This window comes from Bos mutus, chromosome X, assembly GCF_027580195.1.
Source record: "Bos mutus isolate GX-2022 chromosome X, NWIPB_WYAK_1.1, whole genome shotgun sequence".
NCBI lineage: Eukaryota > Metazoa > Chordata > Mammalia > Artiodactyla > Bovidae > Bos > Bos mutus.
In genome coordinates this window covers 20087758-20108705 of record NC_091646.1, presented here as the reverse complement: position 1 = coordinate 20108705, position 20948 = coordinate 20087758, and the positions used below count along the sequence as shown (strand labels likewise).

The 20948-nt window shown below is 37.6% G+C and overlaps 1 protein-coding gene across 5 annotated transcripts in view; it reads left to right on the top strand.

Annotated features, from left to right (window-relative positions):
- Positions 1–20948, top strand: part of LOC102270821 (transmembrane 9 superfamily member 2-like) — a 79050-nt gene that overhangs the window by 39429 nt on the left and 18673 nt on the right. For 2 of the 5 annotated variants that reach the window (XM_070366056.1, XM_070366054.1), the window contains exons 10-15: positions 620–752; positions 1734–1853; positions 2046–2103; positions 13129–13288; positions 14526–14674; positions 17348–17459. In XM_070366056.1, the coding sequence (XP_070222157.1) occupies positions 620–752; positions 1734–1853; positions 2046–2103; positions 13129–13288; positions 14526–14674; positions 17348–17459 (732 nt within the window). The remainder of the gene's footprint in view (positions 1–619; positions 753–1733; positions 1854–2045; positions 2104–13128; positions 13289–14525; positions 14675–17347; positions 17460–20948) is intronic. The other 3 variants (XM_070366058.1, XM_070366057.1, XM_070366055.1) reach the window with 2 other exon arrangements.

The window sequence follows — 20948 nt, the reverse complement described above, 5'->3', positions numbered from 1 at the left end:
TGTTTCTACTTAGAGTATAGCACCTTGAATATAACACATTTTAACGTCTAGTAATTTTGCATATTGTGCTGAATCAAAGTATAGAGTATTATGTAGATTCTTAAAAAGTATAGGTAAGTTTATTAGAGAGTTATTTGCTATCGACTCTTTGATTATATACCTTTCCATGTTCTGATCTGTCAAAATATCATTATTTAAGATTTTCATTAATTTGGAACATGAGAATATGTACAAAACATTGCAAAATACTATAATTTATGGCAAATTTAGTTTTATCTAATTTATACTCTTCTGACTTTTATGATCATTTATGTATTGATGAATTTTTAATTTCTATAGAATTAGTTGAATTCTTTTTTGTATGTTAAATCATGTTGCTTTTTCCATGAAAATCAAGCCAGTTGTGTGCTTTACATAATTAACACACTCCCTTCAGTGCAAAATTTAGAGAATGGCTCATTTGTATGGCAGGATCACATACCTGCCAGAGACCTACTTTATCCAAAATGAGCCATTAGTTTGTCTTTAGAGGAAAATTAGTTTTCTGCTAACTTTCAGAGCTCTTGTAACTTTCTGTCATAATAACTCCTGCGTTTATTAAAGACTTTCTCTTATGCAGGAAGATATCCAGAAGGATTACGGTTGGAAGCTTGTTCATGCAGATGTATTCAGACCTCCAAGGCTTGGAATGTTGTTATCAATTTTACTGGGTCAAGGAACACAAGTTTTGATTATGACATTTATTACTCTATGTGAGTAGGCTCAGATCAATATGTGTCATCTTCAACATTCTGACATAGGTTAAACTTTGATTCATGTGTACACAAGAACTGAAAATTCTACCCTAAAGTTTAAGGAAATGTGTATTTCATAGTATATTTTAATGAGTATTTGTAGTATATTTAAAATAAAATTTGTATTTTATTTTAAGGGTATGGATCTGAATATGTTCCTATATCAAGGACCTTTCATAGTTTCTTCAGTTCTGAATAATTTATTGTAATGTCCAATATACATGTTCCTTGCTTTGCATGTGGGTAGATCATATTTTAGGTGGGCTCAGGGAATTGTAATTCAGAGATTAGGATTTTGAAATGCTAAGGCAAGCCTAAGCGCTGGTCTTGAAATGTATAAATGAAGTGGCATCGTTAGTAGGTTTACAATGGCTGATGAACTCTCTCTGCCTTCATTATCAACCAAGAGTAGAGTTTGTCAGTTTTTGATAACCAGAGTGGGGATTTTCACAAACAAAGCTTCTGTAAATAAATGGCTTATTAGGTGTTTCAGATGTCAATGATAACTTCTAAATTTAGCTCTTAAGGTTATGTTTTCCTGGGACCAAGTCTCATTGTGATGTTCCGCGCCCCCCCCCTTGAATAAAAGGAAACAGAAGGAAATTTTTGTGGGGAAAAATGATTTGCTCTTTAGGGAGTGACTACTGGAGTAGGGAAAGGGACGATCTTCTCTTTGATTTTGATTTAAAATAATATAATTAATGATTTAAACAAGGAGGTTAAAGACTAAATTGAAAACACAGTTTGCCTTGTATGGGATCAGACTTTTCGTTAAGAACAGATTGTCAAAAAATTAGCTAAGTAAGTAACATCAGAGAATTTCCCTGTATGCTGTTTCATAAAAATGTCTTAATAAGGTGTCTTTAATATATTATAAAGCCTTATGTGTTTTGAGGCTATCATTGTCACTGGTTTGATATTTCTTCTTTGTGCTTTTAGTTCTTGCCTGTCTTGGTTTTCTTTCTCCTGCTAATCGTGGTGCTTTAATGACCTGTTCTGTTGTGTTATGGGTCCTTATGGGAGCATCTGCTGGATACGTGTCTGCTAAGGTGTACAAGTGTAAGCATTACTATTATTATTCCAAGTTGGTGTGTTAAATATAGAAATTAAAAAGCTTGAAAATTTAAAAAATTGCATCAGGAATTTTAGCTGACCTAGCAAAATATAATTGTGTCCTCGTTACTGTAAAATATTTGTAAAGTGGACTAAATCTAGTTGCCCTAGTAATTATTCTGTCCTTTACTTCCTCAGCGTTTAGAGGTCTGAAGTGGAAGACAAATTTCTTGCTGACGGCACTGCTGTGTCCTGGGTTAGTATATTATGTTCTCCTTTCTCTACACAATTATAATCTTTCTTATACTTTACCTTGGAAAAATCATTGTACACAATAATGAAGAGTAGAATGGAGGTGAGTGACCACTGTTTTTTCTGTGGCTGCAGCATTCTTTTTTGGTATATTTGCATTCTTTTCATCTTTTTGTAACCCTTAGTACAAAGAGATGGTGATGGTGCTGCAGTATTCAATTTTGATCTTTGTTTTTGAAGCAGGTTTCATAAATGCTCACCTCAGTTATGCATCTTGCCTTATGTATCATGTTAGAGTGGCAGCTTATATACCACATTGTGTTATTCTCCTTGTCTCTGCCTTCTGTGATTATTTCTTCCTATCTCACCTTGTTACTGCAGTGTCATTAGTGACTGCAGACCCCAGGCAGAGTCATGGTCAGAGACGGAGTCAGGGTGGTGCTGCACAGTGGCTCTTAGGGAGCTCTTCTGGTCCCCTAATTCTAAAGATGCAGAATCAACATGTTCAAGGTCATACGTGAAGTCAGTAATGGAGCTCAGGCTATGTATTGGCTTGGCCAAAAAGTTAATTCGGGTTTTTCCATCTTGTGGAAAGGCATGAGTGAACTTTTTGGCCAACCCAATATCCCTGACCAGTGCTCTTCCCATAATGCCTCACCAATAAGGTGCTGACTTGTTTTGAGTTTTATCTTCAGATTCTTTAATATGTTTTATCTTAGTCAGCTCGGGCTACTGTAACAGAATACCATAGACTGGGTGGCTTAAACAACAGCCATTTATTTTCTCACAGTTCTGGAGGCTGGGAAGCCCAAGATCAGGGCATCAACAGGATAGGGTCCTGGTGAGTGCTCTCTTCTTGGTTGCTGATGGCTGCCATCTTGATGCATCCTTACATGGCAGAGGAAAAGAGAGACACTGAACTCTACAGTATCTCTTCTTGTAAGGGCACCAATGCCATCATGAAGGCTGCACCCTCATGACCTCATCTAAACCTAATCCCTCTCCCAAGGCCCCATTTCCAAACACTATCACATTAGGGATTAGGGTTTTTTTTTTTTTTTTAAAAAAACTTTTTATTTTGTTTTGGGGTATATGTGATTGACAATATTGTGATAGTTTCAGGTGAACTGTGAAGGGACTCAACCATACATATACATGTATCCATTCTCCCTTAAACTCCCCTCCCATTCAGACTGCCACATGACATTGAGCAAAGTAGGGATTAGGATTTTAATATAAGAATTTTGGGAGAAACAATTCAATCCATAGCATGTTTGATTTAAAAAAATTCTTTCTTTAATATGTTCTGGAGGACTTTTTTTTTTGTAGGAAATGTCATGGATTATATCTTAATTGTTACATGGAACTTTAAAAAAATTGTGTCTTTTGGCTGCACTGGGACTTGATTGCTGCATGGCTTTCTCTAATTGTGGTGCACAGACTTCTCATTGCGGTGGCTTCTTCTGTTATGGAGCCCAGACTCTAGGTGCGTGGGCTCAGTAGTTGTGCCTCATGGGGTTAGTTGCTCCATGGTATGTGAAATCTTCCCAGATCAGGGATCAAACCCATGTCCCCTGCACTGGTAGGTGGATTCCCAATCACTGAACCACCAGGGAAGTCCTGTTTTGTGGTAATTTAATTGCTATTTGTTGTAAAATTCCCACGTCCTTAATTCTAGAAGTATGTCACAATAACGCATATATGTATGCTCAGTCACTCAGTTGTGTCCGACTCTGTGACTCTATGGACTGTAGCCCACCAGACTTCGCTGTCCATAGGATTTCCCAGGCAAGAATACTGGAGTGGGTTGCCATTTCCTCCTGCAGGGGATCTTCCCAACCCAGGCATCAAAACTGTGTCTCCTGCATCACCTCTCCTTCATCACCTGTATTGGCAGGCAGATTCTTTACCACTGAGCCACCTGGGAAGCCCCGTCACAATGGTGGAAATTCTATAATGGAAGTTATACATAATAAATTCAGTTACATTGTATACTAATTAGTGACAAAATGAGAGCAAATGCTCTGTGACTGAGTATAAGGCCATCATCAGTGCAATGCAGTGATAGATGATACATTCAGTAGACTCATAATGTTTTATCTACGTGTGGCTTTTCCCTTCAACTCCAGGGAAAGGCTTGAATATTCCAAGTTTGCACATCAAATACATGTACCACAGAGTTTTTGATTTATTTAAAATAAGGACAATGCACTCCTTTTCCCCTTGCCACCTTGAATAGAGCCATCTGCTTTTTCTATAACTCTTTTCAAGTGAACTAGAATGGGTGGTCTTTCCTGAGCTTTAATACCTTTATGTAAGAAAGCAATGTCCTTGACGATATTTCAAATATTTGTTGCTTCAAGTTCAAGACTCAGATGAATCTGAAATTGAGTAACTTTGGCACAAAAGTGCCATTGTGCAAAAGTCATTATACTGGATTGTAATACAAGGGATATTGTGAGCAAGAACTAGTCAATAAACCATCTACTATTCTCTTCATTATTTAGTTACTCATTCAACTTATTTATTGTATTTTTGAAAATTTTTTTTTACTATATTTAATGCATTATGCTAGGCACTGGAGAGGAAATAAATGTAAATCTCTCCTGAAACTGCCTTCATGGCTTCAGATGAATAATAATGGCCTATTTTTCATCAGACAGATGTTCCATCTCATTGTAAAAAGAAGTTACGTACGTCATTAGAATAGAAAATTTAAAAGAATTAGAATATGCTGTGTCACTAAGCTTGATTAACTAAATTGAACAATTAATGTCTGGAAATGAATTAGCATTTTCAGTGGACTATGAGCTGTTTTTATCTTGTTTTCTATGGGATCAATTTTGAAGGATGTTTTAGACAGCAAAATTAAAAAATTCGAGTGGAAGTCCCTAATAACATGGCTCAGGGTTACAGGGACTATGAAATGGTTCAGTATCAAATCACAGTTTTATGAAAATGTATTTTTTTTTATTTGAAAAGCAGCTGTTAACAGTAGTTGTCCCCTAGGTGGGTTGCTGCATGGCTGGGGGACAGGAGTGTGAAGGAGACTGTTTTATACTTATTTTCACTGTTTCTCTATGTTTCTTTTTCTTTTCATATTGTATACCATATGCATGTGTTCAGTTCAGTTCAGTCGCTCAGTCGTGTCCGACTCTTTGCAACCCCATGAATCGCAGCACACGAGGCCTCCCTGTCCATCACCATCTTCCTGAGTTCACTCAAACTCACGTCCATCAAGTTGGTGACGCCATCCAGCCATCTCATCCTCTGTCGTCCCCTTCTCCTCCTGCCCCCAATCCCTCCCAGCATCAGAGTCTTTTCCAGTGAGTCAACTCTTTGCATGAGATGGCCAAAGTACTGGAGTTTCAGCTTTAGCATTATTCCTTCCAAAGAACACCCAGGGCTGATCTCCTTTAGAATGGACTAGTTGGATCTCCTTGCAGTCCAAGGGACTCTCAAGAGTCTTCTCCAACACCACACTTCAAAAGCATCAATTCTTCGGTGCTCAGCTTTCTTCACAGTCCAACTCTCACATCCGTACATGACCACTGGAAAAACCATAGCCTTGACTAGACGGACTTTGTCGGCAAAGTAACGTCTCTGCTTTTCAATATGCTATCTAGGTTGGTCATAACTTTTCTTCCAAGCAGTAAGCGTCTTTTAATTTCATGGCTGCAATCACCATCTGCAGTGATTTTGGAGCCCCCCAAAATAAAGTCTGAAACTGTTTCTACTGTTTCTCCATCTATTTCCCATGAAGTGATGGGACCAGATGCCATGATCTTCATTTTCTGAATATTGAGCTTTAAGCCAACTTTTTCACTCTCCTCTTTTACTTTCATCAAGAGACTTTTTAGTTCCTCTTCACTTTCTGCCATAAAGGTGATGTCATCTGCATATCTGAGGTTTTTGATATTTCTCCCGGCAATCTTGATTCCAGCTTGTGCTTCCTCCAGCCCAGCATTTCTCATGATGTACTCTGCATAGAAGTTAAATAAGCAGGGTGATAATATACAGCCTTGACGTACTCCTTTTCCTATTTGGAACCAGTCTGTCGTTCCATGTCCAGTTCTAACTGTTGCTTCCTGACCTGCATACAGATTTCTCAAGAGGCAGGTCAGGTGGTCTGGTATTCCCATCTCTTGAAGAATTTTCCACAGTTTATTGTGATCCACACAGTCAAAGGCTTTGGCATAGTCAATAAAGCAGAAATAGATGTTTTTCTGGAACTCTCTTGCTTTTTCCATGATCCAGTGGATGTTGGCAATTTGATCTCTGGTTCCTCTGCCTTTTCTAAAACCAGCTTGAACATCTGGAAGTTCACAGTTCACGTATTGCTGAAGCCTAGCTTGGAGAATTTTGAGCATTACCTTACTAGCGTGTGAGATGAGTGCAATTGTGTGGTAGTTTGAACACTCTTTGGCATTGCCTTTCTTTGGGATTGGAATGAAAACGGACCTTTTCCAGTCCTGTGGCCACTGCTGAGTTTTCCAAATTTGCTGGCATATCGAGTGCAGCACTTTCACAGCATCATCTTTCAAGATTTGAAATAGCTCAACTGGAATTCCATCACCTCCACTAGCTTTGTTCGTAGCGATGCTTTCTAAGGCCCCCTTGACTTCACGTTCCAGGATGTCTGGCTCTAGGTCAGTGATCACACCATCGTGATTATCAAGAGGTTTAGGGGCTTTCTTAAGTAGATGAGAGGGAGAATCTTAAGGTATTGGGATTCTTATTTGTTAAAATGTGGTAATTTGAAAGAGTTTCAGTGCCTCATGGTATGGACATGGACAATGTAAAAATGGTTTTGAATTTAAATGGAGAAGCAGTTCAATTAATGAGCATACACTTCCTAAGAGAAATTGAAAAAAGTAAAATTATTAAATGATGTAATTTTGCTGCATGTAGCCCCAAAAGCGGTAGGTAAGAAAGGGAAGAGTCAGCAGAGGTTGATGGGCATGTACCCAAACTTTAAAATTAGAAGAAGGAAGGTTGAATTCTAGTACTCAGTATTAGCTAAGTGACTTTGGATATGTCCTATAACCTTTCTGATTGTCCATTTCCTTGCGTGTAATGCTTGTGTCACAGAGTCATTTAGAAAAGTAAATGAGGGAAAGGCACCCAAGCAGAAGGCACAGCAGGGGCGAAGGCACAAGGCAAGCAGCAGTCTGGTCTGTTGGGAAAGTCTGAGCAGCTTGGAGCTGCAGAGGCACCGAGGAGGGGTGATGGAAGGCCAGGGAGCCAGGGCTGGACCACAGAGAGGCCTGAGCACCAGGCTGAGGGACTGGGACTTTGTCCTGCGGGAGCTGGGGAAAAACAGGATGATGGTGGGGGCACAGGGTCAGCCCTGGGTGTAGGAAGCCCCCTCCAACTCCAAGGCTGGGAAGGGAAAAAAAAAAAGAAAAGTAAATGAGCTAATGGATTGTGAAATTGTTTTGTGATCTACAAAGCATTTTTGGTCACTCTCTTCTTCTGTGTTCCTACTGTTTTATATCTATTATCTGCTATAGTATTTCCTATGTTGTAATTTGTTTATCTCTGTCCGCCACTAGACTGAGCTTTTTCAGAGCAAGGATGTTTGTTTTATTTATCTTGGAACACCAGGGCCTAACTCATAGGTACTCAATAAATGTTTGATGAATGTGTGAATAAATGTTTCAAGTAGGAGATGGACCCAGGTAACCTCTTAAGTTTCCTTCTAGTTTTGCTGTTTAAGATTCTATGAAAAGGTCTAGAAATAATTAGACATCGACAAAGGAAGAAATACTTAGAATATAAAAACATGAAATGGAAGGACAGTTACAGAATTGTTAAACACATATTAGCATTCTAGAGTGTACTTTCAAAAGGGAAATCGTTGAGACGGGTTAATTGAGTTTATATATAAGAAAGAAGGTTGTGATTTGTCAACTGAGAAGTAATTTTTCTGGCTATGGAAAGATAACAGTTAAAATGAATCTTTCCAAAGCTAGAAAATGTGGCAGAGGAATATTGCGGCTAAACAAATTCATTAGAGCAGAAAGGTATTAAAAAAACATTTGAGGAAGTATGGTTAAATCATGGGAAACTAAACTCCCTTATTGAGAAGCCAGAAACTGATGAGACATAAGGTGGAGGTTTTATTGTTGTACATGCTGTTGTTTGAAAGGACTGGAAGCTATATCTCCAACAGGAGCAAAGTATGAGCCTTTAAAGAGCAGAATAGATATGCCTACTGAAAAAAGTGTTAATGGAAGAGTCTGTAAATGCAAGGAGGAAAGGTGAAGTAGAAATGGTAAAATGAAAGAATAAATGAATAAAAAAGAATACAATGAAAGAAGGTTTAGAAAGGACAAAATCACTTATAATGAGGGATGGGGAAGGATCCAAAACAATGATCCTAAGTAAGAAGTTGAAAATAGATGGAAAATATGAAGGAAGCCTTAAAATACTAGAACTGGAATGGGCCTTGAGAGAATTTACAACTGAAGACTGAAATCAGAGATTCTCTAAACAGTAGACCTCAAAGCCTAACCTGGTGTAGCATCAAGTGGCTGTCACCACATTCCCTGTCTCTGATCTTTGACAAAATGTTTTGGGGAGGAGACGGTAGATGCGATTGGTCTGGTTGGTTCCTACTGTAGACGCTTTATTATAGCACAGTGGGATGGAGAAAGCTTGCTGTTAAAAAACACACACACACACATCTGAGTAAGAATCCCAGCTGTTTGATCTTCAGCAAATTACTTACTATCCCTAAAAGATATTCAGAAAGAACTCTATCCATGTAACTTGTTTTACATTTACCTGGGTTGATCATTAATTTTCCTTTTTTTTCTTGCCTGTTCTTCATTTCTTTCTCTTTTTAAACTGCTTTCTAAGACATTTCATCAGCTTTATCTTCCAAACCTTTTACTAAGGTTTAAATTTACCTTATCATTTTTAAAAAAAAATTGGAGTATAGTTGATTTATAGTGTGTTAGTTTCAGGTGTACAAAACAGTGATTCAGTTATATGTGTATATATACATATATATATAAATGTTCTTTTCAAAGTTATTTCCATATAGGTTATTATAAAATACTGAGTATCATTTCCTGTGCTATACAGCAGGTCCTTGCTGATTATCTATTTTATATATAGTAGTGTGTATATAGGACTTCCCTGATGTGTATATATGGGCTTCCCAGGTGGCGTTAGTGGTAAAGAACCTGTCTGCCAATGCAGGAGACACCGGTTCAATCCCTGGGTTGGGAAGATCCCCTGGCGGAGGAAATGGCAACCCACTTCACTATTCTTGCCTGGAAAAATTCCATGGACAGAGAGGCCTGGTGGGCTACATATGTTAATCCCGACCCCCTGATTTATTCCTCTCCTCATCTTTCCTTCCCTGATAGCTGAGTTGGTAAAGCATCCACCTTCAATGCCAGAGACCCTGGTTTGATTCCTGGATCAGGAAGACCCACTGGAGAAGGGATAGGCTACCCACTCCAGTATTCTTGTGCTTCCCTTGTGGCTCAGCTGGTAAAGAATCCGCCTGCAATGTGGAGACCTGGGTTTGATCCCTGGGTTGGGAAGATCCCCTGGAGAAGGGAAAGGCTACCCACTCCAGTATTCTGGCCTGGAGAATTCCATGGACTATAGGAGTCTCAAAGAGTCGGACACCACTGAGCAACTTTCACTTCACTGTCCCCTTTGATAACCATACGTTTATTTTCTATGTCTGTCTCTTTCCATTTTGTAAATAAGTTTATTTATTTTTTTTAGATTTCACATACAAGTGCCTCTGGTCATACTTTTAATTCCTAAGACCTCTTCTAGGAAATTTCCTGGCAGTCCAGTGGTTAGGGCTGTGTGCTTCTGTTGCAGGGGACTGGATCCCTGGTCAGGGAAACTAAGATGCCACAAGTCCTGTGGCACAGCTGACACAAAAACAAAAACACAACAGCAAGAACTCTTCCATTTTCTCAAAACTCTTTTAAAATTTCTCTTCCTGTCTCATGGCTGCAATGTCTCCTTTAATTTCTCTGAGGATCTTAAATGGTCTTGGTAAAGTTTTTTCCTGAGCTTCAGGAATCTTCTCTAAGGAACTAACCCTCCTGTCTTCTGCAGGGGTCGTGAAATGATGTTTGGTTCTGCAGAGTTGGGGGTGGGGGACAGAATCTGCAGGTCTGTCCACATCTCAGGCTGACTTTGAACCAGTCCTTCTGGTTTTAGCCACTCCTTCATCCCTACCTGTAGAGGTACCTGGCACCACAAATTCCCAAGCCTTTTTGGAGCTCTGTGGTATAAACTGAGTTGCCTCTCAGCTTTTTCTACTGACGACTTAGGATACAGGTTCGCACTCCAACTAACTTGGTTACTATTTGTCTGCTCTCTGGTTCCAAACTTTGCTGCTAATATCTTCTCCCCTTTACAACATCCCCCCATCCTTATGCCTTTAAAAAATCCTTTTGCTATAATTTTATCAGGGTTTTGATGAGGGAGCAGAACTAAATATGCATTCAATGTGCCATCTTTAACCCAAAGTCTTTTAATTCTTCATGTCTTTTGTATACATTCTTTACATTTTAACCATCATCACATTGTACAGATTCTTAACACTTTATATCTAGTCTCCTTGCCTCTAGTATCTCCTCCTTTAGATTTGTCCTTTGGAATGCTGTAGATTCACCTTTCTGGAAAATTGCATGGAATACCTCACAGCTTTGAGTGTAAAAACCCTTCAGTTGCTTCCTAGTGTTGACAGGATAAAGTCTATATTCCTTAACTGGACATTCAAAGCCTTCCACAGTCTAACTTCTGCCCATCTTTTCAACCTCATCATTTAGGCTTTCAGAAACACTCATGGGACTTCCCTGGTAGTCCAGTAGTTAAGATTCCATGCTCCCAGTGCAGGGGGCCTAGGTTCAATCCCTGATTGGGGAACTAGATCCCACATGTAGCAACTGAGACCCAGCATAGCCAAATAAATAAATGTTAAGAAAGAGGAAGGGATGAATCCCTGTCAGAAACACTCACATCCGCACCACTGATACCCATACTTACCTGTAGCTGTGATTAAACTTGTCTGGAACATCTACAGGCATAGTAGCTGGGCTTGCCTGGTGATTTATCCATTAGACTTAGGGGTTGATCTGCTGATTTTGAATTTAAACACTTTGTTTTATTTTGGGGGAAAATTTAAATTATTTTATTGTAAAATTTATACAAAATAAACCATAAGCACACAGTTAAACTTTAAATAGAATTAAGCCAGTCCATAAAACATTTCAAATAAAAAAGTAATAAAAACCTTATCAGCTCATTTGAAATTATTCATCTTTAGATACATGATGGCTTATTTCCTAGATTTAAAGTAGTGATTTCCATTACACTTAGTTAGGCTGTAAAATATTAAATACTATTTTTAAAAGACAGATTCTTTAAAAAATTTTTTTTTTTTAAATTATGGAAGTATAACACATTTACAGGAGACTTGGAAAATACAAAACAAAGTTATATGTAGTTCCACTATATATTACAATTATTTTTTAAGTAGATAAATAAAGATTTTTAGGGGAAGTTTCAATATCAAACTCTAAAACATTAATAGAATGAATAGACAGAAAACTAGAAGGACATAGTAGACCTGAAAAGCAGTATGAACCAATTCAACATAATTAAGATTTATACAGTTTTAACACAGCAGCAGGACACAAATTCTATTCAAGTTCCATAGACTATAAGCCAGGAGACACTGGAACATATCCAGGGACATAAGGTGCAAAAATTTCATGGTCTAAAGGTATTGAAATCATGCAGAGAAAAAACAGATTCTTATACTCAAGGATTAACAAATACTTGCAAATTTATCACCAAAATCTTTGTCAACAAAATTATAAATCCAGAATACAAAAATCTACTTGAAATAATCTAACCAAATACTAAATTACTTAAATGAGACTCAGTTTCTGAGGTGGTATCAAGAGGAAAAAAATCTTATTTACATACAAGGTTGTATACACAAGTAGGTTTTTGTCAATATACATTAAAAAAAAATTTTTATTGAAATATAGTTGAATTACAGTGTTCTGTTAATTTCTGCTGTACAGCAAAGTGATTCAGTCACACACACTTGCACAGGTTTGGCCGAAAAGTTTGTTCAGATTTTTCCATAACATCTTAAATTCTTTTCATATTCTTTTCCCTTATGGTTATCACAGGATATTGAATATAGTCCTCTGTGCTCTACAGTAGGACCTTGTTGTTTATTCATTCTGTGTATACCAGTTTGCATCTGCTAATCCCAAAACTCCCACTCCTACCATCTCTCACCCCCACTTTGGCAAATACACTCTTTAAAAACAAATCAAACTGCCACCATTCCCAAAAATGCTTCTTACACTATGCTGGAATTTAAAAGGACTTTTAATAACTTTGAGCCCTATTTGCACTACATGTGAAACAGCTTTTAAGATTTCTCTACCTCCTGTACTGAAGGTCAAAAAAAAAAAAAAAGCTGAAAATGTCTGCATGATAGTAAACATTTCCCCCCACCACTTAGAGCTATTAATAGAAATTGTATGGCAGAATCTTTGTTAGGAAGGCTCTGAAAAAAAAAAAAGAGGTATGTATAAGATAATTTTTAATGAACTTTCTTACAGGAAATCATAAAACTCTTGGTTTTAAATGAATACTTGTTTGACAAGAGGCTTTATATAGCCCATTTCAGTCTAGTATTCTAAAATCTGTTTTAATATATGTATTTTCTTAATTGTGTTTACTCTATTGCATATTGTTTTTCAATGGTATATTATTCCACACCCTATTTATTTTCTGCTAGGCTCTGGAGCTGCAAAGATGAATGAGATGTAGAAATTATGTCCTGTAATAAATCGCTATCTTGTTATATATATGGTATTGAGTTTAAGCTCCAACTCAATAACTGGGTTTACACAGAATGATTTAATATTCTTCTAGGGTTTAATGTTCTAACATTCATATCAAGTATGTTTATAACATTTTCCTGAAATCGTAACATTTTCTGATGGTTTTTCTCCCCTAGTGTGGTCTTTGTTGACATCTTTATCATGAATTTAATTCTTTGGATTGAAGGGTCATCATCTGCTATCTCATTTGGTACCTTGGTAGGAATCCTTGCATTGTGGTTTGGCATTTCAGTGCCATTAACATTTTTGGGTGCATACGTTGGAAGTTTCCAAAAGGTAAACTTTTAAAATACTGCTTTTGACCATCGAATGATGTCTGAAATAATACCTCAGTGTGAATAGACTATACAGGAAATGGAAGATGTACCATTGGAGAAAATGACAAAGAATAATCATTTAGGGATAAAAGATTTTTACAAACTTTAAATGAAAGACAGTAACACTTTAAAAGACATTCTTTAATGTATTTCACATTTTATGGGTTGTTTATATTTCCCTCTCTCTCTGATGGGCAAAATTTAAAAGATATATTATAGGAAGGCTGACTTTAAGAAAGTCAGAAAAATGATGAGATTATATAGTTGGGGGAAGAAAGCCAAGATACAATCCAAGAAATGGGTTCTGTTGACGGATTTTTTTTCTTTTTTGTTATGGTTTATCCCAGGATATTGAATATAGTTCCCTGTGTTATACAGTAGGATCTTGTTGTTTATCCATTCTCTGTGTAATAGTTTGTATCTTCTCACCCAGTTTACATATTTGATAGCCTATTCAACATATAGGGAAAAGGAACAGTATACCAAAAAGACTAAATGAGGCCACACTACAAAAGGGTTGTATTATGAGGACATAGCATGAATTTGCATGGGAGAAGTCAGACAAGACAAAACAGGAAGTGGAGTTCCATATAGAGCAGAAAAAGAAAAATTTCTGAAAACTGTTGACAAATTTTCAGAGATAAATTATTAGACAAATTCTAAGAGAGAACTTTTTGATGTCATATATTATTTTACATTGAAACAGTCACTAGTAAGTTTTGTCCAATATCTCCCTTGAAATGTGTAAGGAAAGATAAACATCCTTATTGTTTACCTGTGTCCTATCTAACATGGTGGCCACTCAACAACTATAGTTTTTGAGTACTTGGAATGTGGCTAGTCTGAATTATGTGCTGTAAGTGTAAAATACACACTGGTTTTCAACCACTTAGAACAACAACAACAACAAGAATGTAAAATATCTTGATTAATAATTTTATATCGGTCACAAATGTAAATGATACTATTTGGGCATGTTAGATCATTAGATCAAATAACATATATAAGAAACTGGATACTTACTGCCTTTGTGGCTTGCATCATAGTATTTCTGTGGCAGAGCATTGGTCTAGCCTTTGCCCATATAACTGCTCTTGAAAATGTTCAGATTTAAGATTGTGTATTGTGATGCTGTCTGTATAAATTTACTTCAGTTTTATTTCATTCTGATTTTCACTTGATTTATTTTCGAGCAGTTTGACTATCCGGTTGGTACAAACCAGATTCCTCGTCATATTCCTCACCAGGATTTCATTAGAAGACCACTTTTTAGTATCATCATCGGTGGCGTTTTACCTTTTGGTTGTATTTTTATCCAACTATTTTTTATTCTAAACAGCATTTGGTGAGTATCATTATCTTCTTTTTAGCTTATTTATTTTTTAATTGAAGGATAATTGCTTTACAGAATTGTGTTGTTTTCTGTCAAGCATCAACATGAATCAGCCATAGGTATTCATATCTTCTTAATCTCCAAAATATTAATTGTTAATAAATTAATTTTCCTATATGTCGAGGTCGAATTCTGGTATAGTAAGACTTCATGTACTACCCTGTTTTATCCAGGGAATAGCAATCTGACCCGAAGGAATTTCCTAGGAAACTAAGACTTAATTTACAACATTTAAAAGCCACTTTTGGATGGAAATGTCTATAAAGCTTTCCTTTTTGAAAATTAATAGCCTCTTTTTAATCCTTTCCAGGTGACTTAGAAAAGTTGGTCTCAAACCATACTTCTCTGAGACTTTGCAGGGGGTTGAATGGGGGTGTCCCTTGGAGGGAGGTACCTAAAGATGGAAGGGGAAGCTTTGATTTGTATCATTTTTCCATACTGGCCTCCCATGCAAGATTTCATTTATTTTCTCTGCTAAAAATAACGTGAATAGCACTGATTTTGGGTCTTCATCTGTACTGAGCTATAAGTCATGGTTTTCTATCTTCCTTTCTGTCAACTGTTAGTTGTGCTGTCAGATGCCTTTTCCTTATAGCCTTCCTCTTTTTATCTGCTACTTTTAATCTGTTGTAATTTAAGAATTCTAATAACCAATATGGAGCTTCCCAGGTAGCTCAGTTGTAAAGAATCTGCCTTCCAATGCAGGAGATGCAGGAACCTCAGGTTTGATTCCTGGGTTAGGAAGATCCCCTGGAGGAGGAAATGGCAACCCACTTCAGTATTCTTGCCTGGAGAACCTCATGGACAGAAGAGCCTGGTGGGCTACAGTCCACGGGGTCACAAAGAGCTGGACACAACTGAGCACACATGCACCAATAACCAATATAGAAATGCATGTGAAGTAAGAACCAGTGCTCTCTGATTAAAGTGCTACAGTTTTAGTGCCCCTGCTTTGTGACAGCTATTTCAGTTGCTCCAAGTCCCTTTTTTTTCTTACTTCCTGATTCTTGACAGCATTTTGGTTTTGGGAGCTGCCAAGTGGGATTTACTCTGGAGGGATTTTTGGAGATGGGGCAAATGCACAATAAAATAAAATGCAGTCACCAATTGTGCATGTTATAACACTTCTGTCCCAAAAGAATCTTCTAGACAAAGCTTTGATGTACTAGGAAATTAGGTTTAATCATAGACATTAATTGCCCACCTTTTATAAACAGCACTGTGTCAAAGTTGTTTGAAAGATAAGCAGTAAAATCTGTTACCTTTATAGTAACCAAATTTTGCAGATATTTTTGATGGGAAAGTATTTTTAAAGCAAAACTAAAAGATTATTTGAAGTGTTAGTCGCTCAGTCGTGTCTGACTCTCTTTGCAACCCCATGGGCTGTGGCCCACCAGGCTCCTCTGTCCATGGAATTCTCCAGGCAAGAATACTGGAGTGGGTTGCCATGTCCTTATTCAGGAGATCTTCCTGACCCAGGGATTGAACCTGGGTCTCTCATATTGCAGGCAGATTCTTTACTGCTTGAGCCAAGATTCTTTAGATGATTTAATTTTTGTTTCAATGAGAAACCAGGGTGCTTGTTGTGTACAACTTTGTATATATTTATGAACTCTAGAGATGATTCTTCCCAACCCCCATCCTTCATCCTCACCCCCAGGGGTATATTTTACATGAGGTTTTAAAATGGAATATTGATCAGTTCACCAGTTTCTTCTCTTCAGAAGGCTTTTTGAAATGTCTATTTCTTATCCCAATTTAGTCAGCTTGCTCTATAATAATGAAAGGAATTACTTCATTCCTTTGAAGTTTGGCCTAAATGTAATCTACACAGTGATATTTTTAAAGATGCATGTTTGAAAGTAGATTTAATAGAATTATGTGTGTTGTGCTATAAAGACCAATTTGGAGAAGCTACCTGTTAACAGACCTCCAAAAACAAAATTTGATTCTGTGGTTTTCTGTTGTATAATATAGTCGCTGGTTGGAGACGGCAATGGCACCCCACTCCAGTACTCTTGCCTGGAAAATCCCATGGACAGAGGAGCCTGGTGGCTGCAGTCCATGGGGTCGCGAAGAGTCGGATACGACTGAGCGACTTCACTTTCGCTTTTCACTTTCATGCATTGGAGAAAGAAATGGCAACCCACTCCAGTGTTCTTGCCTGGAGAATCCCAGGGACGGGGGAGCGTGGTGGGCTGCCGTCTATGGGGTCGCACAGAGTCGGACATGACTGAAGCGACTTAGCAGCAGCAGCAGCAGCAGCATGCTATTTGCGTTTCTAAAGAGAAAACATGTTTTCAACTGTGTATAGAGAAAATCGATGGGTTTCAAGTGAAAACTAAATTATAGGAGCAGACAAATATTGGTGAGTAGCAATACTATTTCTGATGAGAGAGAATATGGCCAAATTCTGAAGCTGTGTAGGTGAGGGAATATACGTATATATTTGATACTACATGGATACTACATGAATTTGATGATATTACATGAATAGATGAAGTCTGGAATGAAAATCTCAAGGTGAGAAAAGTGTGTGACAGTTTACTGTTTAGAGTTGGATGGATCTTTCTGTGTGTATCCTTAAGTTAAAGCTTATTTTAAAATTGTCATTTTTCTTTTCAGGTCTCATCAGATGTACATCATGTTTGGCTTCCTTTTCTTAGTCTTTATAATTCTTCTGATTACTTGTTCTGAAGCTACCATTCTGCTGTGTTATTTTCATTTGTGTTCCGAGGTAAAGACATAAGAAAATAGTACATCTGAAGCTTTCTAAACTTGCATTATTAGAAGTCTGTTGAGATTGGAGAAGGAAATGGCAACCCACTCCAGTGTTCTTGCCTGGAGAATCCCAGGGACGGGGGAGCGTGGTGGGCTGCCGTCCATGGGGTCGCACAGAGTCGGACACGACTGAAGCGACTTAGCATCAGCAGCAGTCTCAATCTGTCTTTACCTCTAAGTAACTTTTAGAGGTAATCCATTTAGGATTACTTAGGCTAATCCACCTGGCTGGGTCTCAGTTTTACATCCTTAAAAATAAGGAGAGAGGCCAGGTATTCTCTGATATCCCCTATAGCTTTGAGATTTTTATAATCTCTCCAAATAGATTGTAAAATGCTTTGTTATGTGATGACTTCTTTTTTAATCTACTACTTTATGTATTTTTATGTTCACAAGAGCTCTTGAATAAATGAGTCTTTGCACCAAAAAAAAAAAAAAAAAGTCTGTTGAGAAAGGGATTAAACTAAGTGTTAACTGCATGGTTTGTACAACTTGAGATCACTTCTATATTGTGTTTTCCTAATGACACATTTTGATTTTGATGCAGCTATCAAGTTAATGCTTTTTTAAAAAATTAATTTATTTTAGTTGGAGGCTAATTACTTTACAGTATTGTAGTGGGTTTTGCCATACATTGATATGAATCAGCCATGGGTTTACATATGTTCCCTATCTTGAACCCCCCTCCCACATCCCTCCCCATCCCATCCCTCTGGATCATCCCAGTGCACCAGCCCTGAGCACCCTGTCTCATGCATCAAACCTGGACTGGAGATCTGTTTCATATATGATAATATACATGTTTCAATGCTATTCTCTCAGATCTTCCCACCCTCGCCTTCTCCCACAGAGTCCAGAAGATTGTTCTATACATCTGTGTCTCTTTTGCTGTCTTGCATATAGGGTTATTGTTACCATCTTTCTAAATTCCATATATATGTGTTAGTATACTGTATTGGTATTTTTCTTTCTGACTTACTTCACTCTGTATAATAGGCTCCAGTTTCATCCACCTCATTAGAACTGATTCAAATGTACTCTTTTTAATGGCTGAGTAATACTCCATTGTGTATATGTACCACAGCTTTCTTATCCATTCATCTGCTGATGGACATCTAGGTTGCTTCCATGTCCTGGCTATTATAAACAGTGCTGTGATGAACACTGGGGTACACGTGTCTCTTTCAATTCTGGTTTCCTCAGTGTGTATGCCCAGCAGTGGGATTGCTGGATCATAAGGCAGTTCTATTTCCAGTTTTTAAGGAATCTCCACACTGTTCTCCATAGTGACTGTACTAGTTTGCATTCCCACCAACAGTATAAGAGGGTTCCCTTTTCTCTACACCCTCTCCAGCATTTATTGTTCGTAGATTTTTGGATGGCAGCCATTGTGACTGGTGTGAAATGGTACCTCATAGTGGTTTTGATTTGCATTTCTCTGATAATGAATGATGTTGAGCATCTTTTCATGTGTTTGTTAGCCATCTGTATGTCTTCTTTGGAGAACTGTCTGTTTAGTTCTGTGACCCATTTTTGATTGGGTCATTGATTTTTCTGGAATTGAGCTTCAGGGATTGCTTGTATATTTTTGAGATTAATTCTTTGTCAGTTGTTTCATTTGCTATTATTTCCTCCCATTCTGAAGGCTGTCTTTTCACCTTGCTTATAGTTTCCTTCATTGTGCAAAAGCTTTTAAGTTTAATTAGGTTCCATTTGTTTATTTTTGCTTTTATTTCCAATACACTGGGAGGTGGGTCATAGAGGATCCTGCCTTGATTTATGTCGGAGAGTGTTTTGCCTGTGTTTTCCTCTAGGAGTTTTATAGTTTCTGGTCTTACATTTAGATCTTTAATCCATTTTGAGTTTATTTTTGTGTATGGTGTTAGAAAGTGTTCTAGTTTCATTCTTTTACAAGTGGTTGACCAGTTTTCCCAGCACCACTTCTTAAAGAGATTGTCTTTTCTCCATTGTATATTCTTGCCTTCTTTGTCAAAGATAAGGTGTCCATAGGTGTGTGGGTTTATCTCTGGGCTTTCTATTTTGTTCCATTGATCTATATTTCTGTTTTTGTGCCAGTACCATACTATCTTGATGATTGTAGCTTTGTAGTAGAGCCTGAAGTCAGGCAGGTTGATTCCTCGAGTTCCAATCTTCTTTCTCAAGATTGCTTTGGCTATTTGAGATTTTTTGTATTTCCATACGAATTGTGAAATTATTTGTTCTAGTTCTGTGAAAAATACTTTTGGTAGCTTGATAGGGATTGCATTGAATCTATAGGTTGCTTTGGGTAGTATACTCATTGTCACTGTATTGATTCTTCCAATCCATGAACTTGGTATATTTCTCCATCTATTTGTGTCCTTTTTGATTTCTTTCATCAGTAAGTTAATGCTACTTTGATAGAAAGTTTTCAGGAGAAAGCAGTTTCTCTCTGGCTAGTTACTATAATTTCTGTATAGTATTCAGTTAACATAGGAAAACACAGGGAACTGATTTGATAGTTCTGACATAAAACATCTGATTCGATGATGTTTTCTTTTTAACAATTAACATTTTCTTGTAGCTTAAGGTAAGGTAAGGTAAGTCACTTCAGTCGTGTCCGACTCTGTGCAACCCCATAGACGGCAGCCCACCAGGCTCCCCCATCCCTGGGATTCTCCAGGCAAGAACACTGGAGTGGGTTGCCATTTCCTTCTCCAATGCATGAAAGTGAAAAGTGAAAGTGAAGTCGCTCAGTTGTGTCTGACCCTCAGCGACCCCATGGACTGCAGCCTACCAGGCTCCTCCGTCCATGGGATTTTCCAGGCAAGAGTACTGGAGTGGGGTGCCATTGCCTTCTCCTCTTGTAGCTTAGGCCAGGATTATATTTTATGGGCTTGAGGTTGCTGCTAAAGGCCCTTTCTCTTTCTTTTTGTTGCCTTTTGGTTACCATGGACATATATAATTCTTTTTACCCAATGCCAGCCTCAGTTTTTCCTGATGTCATTTTGAGTAACTGAGCTAGTGGTGAACATATTTTCTTAAATCCTCTAGATCTCTCTTATTTTGGTAATTTAATGTAACTTTCTAAAGGTAACAAGAGAGTTTCGGGAATGATTATTATATACATGATGTCTTAGAGCATTTTTTTTCTTGAGCTATAGGAATAAATGTAAAAGATATATAATTATGTACATATTATACTTAGGTACTCATTCATTCTATGATACATTTTGTCATAGGAATTCTGTAACAATCATTAATAAAACATTAATAGGTATAAGATCTATGTGTATATATATATATACACACACACACACATATATTTCTTAGAAAGGTTTGAGTGCCCCCAAAACCACCCACATATTTGGTGACTCACTAGAAGGACTCATGGGACTCAGCGTATAGACATGTTCTTGGCTAAGGTTTGTTACTGCAAAAGGATGCACAACAGGATTAGTAAGGG